The sequence below is a fragment of the Octopus bimaculoides genome, chromosome 24, assembly GCF_001194135.2.
Source record: "Octopus bimaculoides isolate UCB-OBI-ISO-001 chromosome 24, ASM119413v2, whole genome shotgun sequence".
Classification (NCBI taxonomy): domain Eukaryota; kingdom Metazoa; phylum Mollusca; class Cephalopoda; order Octopoda; family Octopodidae; genus Octopus; species Octopus bimaculoides.
Genome location: NC_069004.1, coordinates 15,269,524 through 15,279,213, shown reverse-complemented (window position 1 = coordinate 15,279,213; position 9,690 = coordinate 15,269,524). Strand labels below are relative to the sequence as shown.

General features: G+C 36.5%; 1 protein-coding gene across 1 annotated transcript in view; it reads right to left on the bottom strand.

Annotated features, from left to right (window-relative positions):
- Window positions 1–9,690, bottom strand: part of LOC106882227 (uncharacterized) — a 21,775-nt gene that overhangs the window by 2,289 nt on the left and 9,796 nt on the right. Inside the window, exon 2 of the mRNA XM_014932825.2 lies at window positions 1,485–1,803. Coding sequence (XP_014788311.1) covers window positions 1,485–1,803 — 319 coding nt within the window. The remainder of the gene's footprint in view (window positions 1–1,484; window positions 1,804–9,690) is intronic.

Here is a 9,690-nt window from a genome sequence, read left to right as displayed (position 1 = left end):
CTGTGATACGTCATCACTCCCTCTGCATTATGTCACACTAAATGGCCTGCCATTACCACCACCACCGCCGCTATCGCCACCACCTCCACCACCACCACCACCACCTCCACCACCACCACCTCCTACATAGAACTTTGTAACAGGTTGTGGTGATGGCAGCAGTATTGATGATGATGGCAATGATGGTGATGGTAGTGGTGGTGGTGTTGGTGATGATGATGATGGTGGTGGTGGTGGTGGTGTTTAGTGGTGGTCGATGGTGGCTTGTGTACAGATGAAAAGGAAGTAAAATACGACTAAAACCAGCCAATCCAAAGCCATTTTCAACATCACTCAAGGGACAACATACATAAAAAAACATTAAAAAATTTTAAAAAATAGATTTTCAACATTGACACATAAGCAAAAGCTGTGGAGGTGGGTTGCAGCTGATTTCGTCAACCTCCAACTATTACTGGTACTTATTTTATCAAAACATTTTTCATAATGCTAGTGTGGGTTGGACATAATTATTTTAGACAATATTTTACAGTGGGATGATCTCCCTGTTGCCAACCCTTACCGGTTTTAGAAATTTACTCTTTTACTTTTATTCTTTTACTTGTTTCAGCCATTTGACTGTGGTCATGCTGGAGCATTGCCTTTAGTCGAACAAATCAATCCCAGAATTTATTTTTTGTAAGCCTTGTATTTATTCTATCAGTCTCTTTTGCCGAACTGCTGAGTTAAAGTTTGAGAGTTTTTTACTTTTTTTTTATTGCACTAAATGCACATGACACACACACATATACACGTCTTCTATCTTTTGTCTTTTACCTGTTTCAGTCTTAGACAGCAGTCATGTTGGGGAACCTTTTTTCCATGCTTCTATGGGTCAGACAGAATTCATCGAAGCTAATTTTCTGCAACCAGAACCTGTTGCTAATTCTTACCTGTTTTCAAGTGAGGCAATATTTCCCCTTGGGCATGATATTAGACACATTTGGCTACTAATTTTAGCAACTCAAGTGACTGTATAGAGTCTTCCTTCATTTGTTCATGATATTTTAGAGGTTTTAGCTATTTGAGGAAATAGATTCAAGGGATGGTGTATCTGTCCTGGAACTGTGCCCCACGTATGTTTAAGTTCCTGTCCAACAGTTTCTCTACAATATTTCACATCATCATCATCTTTCATCATCATCGTCTAACGTCTGCTTTCCATGCTAGCATGAGTTGGATGATTTGACTGAGGACTGGTGGACCAGGTGGCTACACCAGGCTCCAATCTGATTTGGCAGAGTTTCTACAGCTGGATGCCCTTCCTAACGCCAACCACTCCAAGAGTGTAGTCACAGTGAACATATTTTTAGAACATCGTATATACATGTATATCATATGTGTGCATACATGTGTGTGGGCATGCGTATGTGTGTGTATGCAAATGTGACTTTTAACGATTCACTGCCCGGAAACAGAAAATAATAAAAGAATGTTTCTCATACCTCACAATTGCTGATACAAAGTTTCTTCAAGTTCTGAAATTTCTTCACCAAATCCCACAATTCTTCCATTTCAATTGGTACAAAATGTAGACACAAAACAGTGACAAGACTCGAAAATTCTGAATCAGCCACACTCTGAATAATTCTAGCTCCTTCGCTCATTGCTCTCTCACTACGTACATCATTCAACGAAAGACCAGAGTTGATCTTGAACTTGACTGATTCCAACTCGGGCAATATCTCCAGGAACCTCAGTACTCCATCTGCTGTTATTTGCCAACAGGCATTCAGGGAGATTTCTTTCAAGTATGGAAAATAACTGTTCAAATAAAGAAATATAACATTTACATACAGTGTGTATATTTATTAATGAGGGTAGAAATTGATATTAATCAATTAAAACCAGTGGTCTAGCATATTAAAAAAAATCCAAAGATTAAAATTATATTACATACAAAAAAATTATATTACATACCTTACAGTGTGTATATATATATATATATACATATATATCACAGAGATGTACTTGCATAGCAAGTGACTTGATCTGAGATCATGTGTTGAAACAAAAACAATTGGAGTGTTGAAGATGTTTGTAAGCTATTTAAGAACACACAAAAATGTTGAAGTAAATCTAACGGCTTTTTGAGTGTTCTTAAATGGCTTACAAACATCTTCCTTGCTGCAATTGTATAAATATATATATATAAATAAATAACTTAATATATAATAATAATAATAATAGTGAATGTTAGTACACAACTCACACATATATGTTTTCATATCACAGTCATCATTATCATTTTATGCCTGTTTCCCATGGTGGCAAAGGTCAGATGGTTTGCCATAACCCAAATTGTCAACAAAAAATGGAAATTCATGACTCTACTACTTTCTTCTGAAAAAGTGATGATAACTGTTTTTTGGGATGCAAAAGGGCCTAACTGGAACATTACCTGGAAAAGTGGTCTACAGTCACCAGTTAAACGCTGGCCTACAAACTGAATATATATATATAAACCTCAAAACATTATCTTGGAAATAATTATCAGAGAGAGAGTTACAGATTTATTATTTTTGTTTTAAATATGGTAATAATCGAAAGAGACTTCTGAAAGTGAACATCAGATTCCATAAAGTTTAGCTAAAGTGGGGAAGCTAAATTCTATATAAAGACGAAATATGATTGTTATAGAGAGGAAAATGGTTGTTTGGAGTGAGTACAGGAAGAGGATAAGGGATCTGGTGCAGAAGAGGCTGAAACTATATAAGATAGATATTCATTAGTGACAGAGGCAGTTTTAATACTGAGAGGTGATATTTATCCCCAATTAAACCTGGATGTTCTGTCAGAACAAACTACACTGTGGTAGATTCCATGAGAGATACTCTCATATTGGCTTCTTGGTGCAAATTACACTTTTGTTATATAACTAGTGGGGAGATAAACCCTCGCCACCTCCAGCGCTGAGACCACCAAATCATGTGATTTCGACCTTCCTTGGTCTTGTCAATGTTGAACACTTGATTGCTAGAGATAGTGACTCGTCTCCCTGCCAGTGATATATAGAAAAGCTGTGCCAGAACAGGGGTAGGTATCACAAGTAGTGTCACAGTGAGCTTGTTAAAAAATACTTATTAACAACAGAGGCAGCATTAATACTGAGAGGTAATATTTATCCCTACTTAAACATGAATGTTCTACTAGAACAACCTATACTGTGGTAGATACCATGAGAAAACCTTTCATATTGGCGTTATTTATTTGCACCAAAAAGCCAATATGAGACTTTCTCTCAAAGTAACTACTGCAGTATAGTTCGTTCTAACGGAACATCCACGTTTGAGTGGGGATAAATAGATGAGATAGCTGCTGAGCATGAGAGAGAGTATGTGTGTGCGTGTGTGTGTGTGTGTGTGTGTGTGTGTGTGTGTGTGTGTGTGTGTGATTACTAGTGATAAATGAAGCAGGGCATTGATCCTGTTGCATATTTGGATTAGGAAACTCAAATTCTTGCTAGTTTATAACTAATGAAATAGCTTTGTTAAGTACCTTATAATTATGTGTACAGGTAAGATAAATATTGATTTTCACAATGATAAAGCAATTTTAGTAATACGTTATGAGGTGTTATTAAAATAAGATTTTTATTACACGCTCACACACACATACACACACAAATACATACCTTAGAAGAATAAAAACTGAATTCAATGTATAAACCATAAAATGTGAATTAGTATGAACATTTTTTATACACACACATATACATAAATGTGAGTATATAAGAACAAAGATAAATATACATACACACATATACAACCACAGCATGGCCACTTGTAGATATATGTGTGCGTGTGTTGTGTGTGTGTCTGTGTGTATGTGCACATACACATAGACACACACATATGCATATATATTATTCTAAGGTGTATGCTAATGGAAGTAAGAGCTAATTTGAATTACACTGTTGATTATAAGAAAGAATCACTGCCCATAATAGCTAATTCTTGTCAAAAATGTAAGGGAGACAAACTAAAAATATCATAGAATGTGGTCTATAGATTGTGGGGTAAGTCTTAACATTACATGCATGGGAGACAACTCTGAACATGTTCTTGTATTATTAGAAATCTTCAGTAATAACTAGGTACTGTGTTCATTTGGAGCATATAAATTAAGGATTTGCATTCTCGCCCCAAGATCCCCATGTATGTATGTATGTATGAATGTATGTATGTATGCATGCATGTTCTTCTTTTTCTCTTATTAATTTAGGGTAAACTTTGACTGGCCACCTACTTGGTAGCAAGGCTTTGAAGGAAAGTATCTTGTTTTAACCATCATACTTTAAATCTTAAGAATGTCTTGCAGAATTTTATAGTCCCAAATAAGATCATTTGTAGCAGATAAATTAAGGATTTACATTCTCTCCCCAAGATCCCAAGTTCAGCCATACTTTGCCCCTGTTGGGTTGGCATGTATCCTGTGGCTCCAATAATAATAGGTATGAAGCTGAAAATGTATGTATGTATGTATGTATGAGTGGAGGTGCAATGGCTCAGTGGTTAGGGCAGCGGGCTCGCGGTTTCGATTCCCAGACCGGGCATTGTGAGTGTTTATTGAGCGAAAACACCTAAAGCTCCACGAGGGTCCGGCAGAGGATGGTGGCGAACCGTGCTGTACTCTTCCACCACAACTTTCTCTCACTCTTTCTTCTGTTGTGCTTGTAATTCAAAGGGTCAGCCTTGTAACACTGTGTCACACTGAATATCCCTGAGAACTACGTTAAGGGTACACGTGTCTGTGGAGTGCTCAGCCACTTGCACGTTAATTTCACGAACAGGCTGTTCCGTTGATCGGATCAACTGGAACCCTCGACGTCGTAAGCGACGGAGTGCCAACAACAACAACAACAATGTATGTATGTATACATGCATTAAGCATTTGTGCAACATTGGGTGCCATAACTCATAGACATTCTGGTTAGGCTGTGTTGTTGTTTAGCCTTGGGTCAACACTCGACAACCCAATCTATGATCAAATGCATTGCAGCTGTGACCATCTTGTTTTTTTTTTACTTCTGTTTGCTGGGGGTGGGGTACATAGTGTAAAAATAAATTTACTTTTATTTTATGCTCTTTGATATATAAATATAATTTGAATAATTTTATTGTGAATTTACAGCAATTTCAAAATGTATGAAATCTTCGATATTTTCTATCAGAAGAATACAAATGCAATCAGTATTGTTTATAGATTAAAATGGAAATGGTTGGAAACACACTCAGAAGAACTTCAAAGTGCATATTTATACACTTCCAATAGAAATCATCTGTTTAATCATATTTGGTAATAAATTAAATGTACTTTGTGATTTTATCCAATTTGTCCTCCTTTTTATAAGATTGGTGGAAGGAAATTGTGGAGGAGGGAGACCCAGGAAGATATAGGACAAAGTACTTGAAGGTCAATCTCAAAAGGCTGTGCTTTGCAAAAGAGATGACAGAGAACTGAGATATGTGGTGCATTGCTGTACTCAAGAAGACCTGCCCACCACAACAGAACTGAGATCTTAAAACCAAGGTCCCATGTAAAAAACATTGGTGTGGGTGCTGGTGCCACATAAAAAGTACCCAGTACACTCTCTAAAGTGGTTGTCATTAGTAAGGACATCAGCTGTAGAGACAAAGCCAAAATAGACTATGGAACCCGGTGTGGTCCCTGGTCTTGCCAGTCGCTGTCAATCCATCCAACCTATTCCAGTATGAGAAACAGATGTAAAATGTTGATGATGATTTATGCTCAAAGCAGTGTCCCAGCATGGCCACAGTCAAATGACTGAAACAAGCAAAACATGATGATGATAGTAAAGATGATGATAATGATGATTGTAGTAATGATATGAGAGAGATTTTGTTGCTGTTTCTAGACAGTTAAGTGATATTGAAGAGGTTCCTTCATAATCATTTCATTAGAATGACCATTAAAAACTAGCAGAAAGTTTAGAGTAATGGACTGACCATTCAGATAGCAACTTATGTAGTTACTGTGTTGGTCAGATTGCAGTAACAATGGTCAATAAGAGAGTCTCTATTTAGTTGGTGTACATGCTAGATATAGCAGCCAAAATGCTCACAGATTACACCCTGCCATCTTAAAATTACACATTTCATAGTGTAATCCTAGATATACAAGGTCTGATAAAACATAGGGGTGATCATAATAAGTAGTAGGGCATGTGTTAAACTTATGCTCATTTTCAGGTTTTCATGCAACAATGTCAGGGACAACTCAAATCGCACCCAATAGTTTGTGAAACATTTTAAATATTTCAAAACAAAATGTCTTCATCAATAAATGTTGCAGATTAATTTGTAAAAAGGAAAAAAAAAAAAAAGGATTTTTAAAAATAATTTCTTGCTTTCCAAATTTTATTGAAATTATGTTTAGCCAATCAGCAGTATTGTTATAAAAATGTGATGAACCTGATAAAGCAATTGACCAATCGTGATTATCATATTATGTGGTTTAAGACCAAGCTGTCTGCAGGTAAGATCCCTCAGAGAAATCTCTTTATATAATGCATGTCTTTCCTTTGACAAAAAACAATTTTATTGTATTAATGATTGTTGAAAGCCAGTCTCAAAACACTGAAGTTTATAAAGGTGGTAGAGGACTGAGATACATGGTGCATTGCTGTACTTGAGAAGACCCATCCACCACAACACAATTGAGATCCTAAAGCAAAATGCCATGTAAAAAGCATTGGTGCTGGTGCCACATTAAAAGCACTCAGTACATTCTGTAAAGTGTTTGGCATTAGGAAGGGCATCCAGCCGTAGAAATCAAGCTAAAACAGACTATAGAACCTGGTGCAGCCCTTGGCCTTGCCAGTTCTTGTCAAAGCTGTCTAAATCCATGTCAGCATGGGGAATAAATGTTAAATGATGATGATGATAATGATGATGATGATAATGATGATGATGATGATGATGATGATGATGATGACGATGATAATGATAATGATGATGATGATGATAATGAAAACAGTTGATTTTGCAATAAAGCGACAGCAATTTGATAGCAAAAAAAAAAGAAAATTTAATTATCACGTAGACTGTAATGAAGGTGGCAATTAATTTTTGTGATGTAGAATCACCTGTCAAATAGCCACCTGAACAATTGTCATCCCAGCCAACAATGAATATAATTTCTAGAAATAGAATAACAAACAAAAATGTATTCCTTTCTGTTATTGAGAAAGTTTAATGAAGAAAATATTTCAAAATTAACTGAAGCTAGAATAATTATATAAATTATATTGCAAAATATTATCTATATGTTACATGTGCTGTTGTTTAACCCTAAGACCAACTCTGGTGGAATAGACTTATGATCAAAGGAGTCCCCCCTCCCCGTAACCACTTTGTTTTACTTGATATCAGAACCTACATTCTAAAATATCCTTATTTAAGATGGTAGGGTGTGATTTTGAAGAAATTTTGACTGCTATTTCTAACGGGATGTGTGTGTGTTGTGTTTGTGTGTTGGCACACCGTCGCTTATGACGTCGAGTGTTCCAGTTGATCAGATCAACGGAACAGCCTGCTCGTGAAATTAACGTGCAAGTGGCTGAGCACTCCACAGACACGTGTACCCTTAACGTAGTTCTCGGGGATATTCAGCGTGACACAGAGTGACAAGGCTGACCCTTTGAATTACAGGCACAACACAAACAGGAAGAAAGAGTGAGAGAAAGTTGTGGTGAAAGAGTACAGCAGGGTTCGCCACCATCCCCTGCCGGAGCCTCGAGGAGCTTTAGGTGTTTTCCCTCAATAAACACTCACAACGCCCGATCCGGGAATCGAAACCACAATCCTATGACCGCGAGTCCGCTGCCCTAACCACTGGGCCATTGCGCCTCCCCTAACTGGATGTATAGTGGCCTATAACTCCAATGCCTTTCATAATTCTGCTCAGTCAGACTGATTGGGAGAGGAAGAGAGGAGAACTGAAAAAAACAATTACAGCAACTGTAAGGATAGAATTTCTTCTGACAAATATATTGAGTCGGTAGTGGTAAGGGAAGTAACTAACTTTAAAAGATAATTAAACCTTCAATATTCAGATATATGTAAACTGACCTTACCTCAACTAACATGAAATAAATTGTGAGAAATGATAAAAAAAATGAACAGTGACAATGACATTTTATGACATTGAACTCTCGTTGTAGGGCTAGAAATGTTGTGTCAAATCTTTGAGCAAAGTATTGAGTAATCCCTACCCCTGAAGGGGTACAGAGGACCAATTAGTTATAACAGACAGGAACAGCTGGTCATGTCAAGTTTAGTGATTGTATGCAATGACAAAATTAATTGACATAATCAATCAGACTGGAGTCTGGTGTGAGCTTCCAGTGTGCCAGCCCAGTCAAACCGTCCAACCCATGCCAGCATGGACAACAGACGTTAAATGATGATGAGATAGACAACTGCCACGAATGGTTATGCGCCAGATAAAGCCAAAGAACATATGAAGTGTGGATGATCTATGTCAGGAGTGTGAAGCATACAAACGCAGTCTGTGTGAATGCTTAGTCCAGCTCTTGACCTGGTTTTATAAAAAAGTTATTCTTATTATTTAAAAAATTTTTTAATATTCCATAATATGTCACAAGTATGAATTCAGAGTTGGAACCTGAGAAGAGTTGTGATTAACACCAGATTTGATTAGTCAAATCAAAGTAATTTAGGTAATTTTTTGTAATCTCAATCATTGTATAAGAATGTGACCTATTTCCCTTTCACTTTATCTATACATATCAAACAAAGCAAAAGTTTTACTGTTTTTTTGTTTTTTTTTCAATGCATGAGTTTGTCGAAATGGATTCTATTGATAAAACAATATTGAAAGGTTTTGCAGCTTAAACAGTGCAAGATTCCTATCAAGTATTGGTCTTCAAAATCAGCATGCATTCTTCTTTTGCAATTTTTATCTCTGTTCTGTCTAAAGACTTTTACTTAATAGTGTATGTGCGTGTGTACATATACATACATACAAACACACACACACACACACACACACACACACACACACACACAGACAGACACACTAAGAGTCAATAAGTCAGGAAAAATGCACTTCTTGCTCATATGAAAGGAAATACATCCTATCATATTTGTGTTCCCCATCATGACTATAATCACCAGTCCCCTAGTTTGGCCCTCCCTTCACCAATACCTAGGAGTCCCGGCAAAGTGTTTGACCAGAACATACACAAATGCATTCACAAACACACTTCCTAGCATGGCAGACATCCACCCAATAGACTTATTTCCACCCCACCCCCAAATATAAGCCCCCACACATATTGTACCCCTACACACACTTCATGCATACATAAATGCTCCAAGAATTTCACCAAAAACCAATTGGTAAGACTGGCCATAATGGATATATAATAATGAATATATAATACACTTCAATTAATATATGTGTGTGTGTGTGTGTGTGTGTGTGTGTGTGTATGTGTGTGTGTGTTTGTGTGTGTGTGTGTATATGTATATATATATATATATGTGTGTACATACATGTACATATATATGCATATACTCATATATTATTTATATATATATATATATATATATATATGTATATATATGTATATATATATACATATATATATGTATGTATATATAT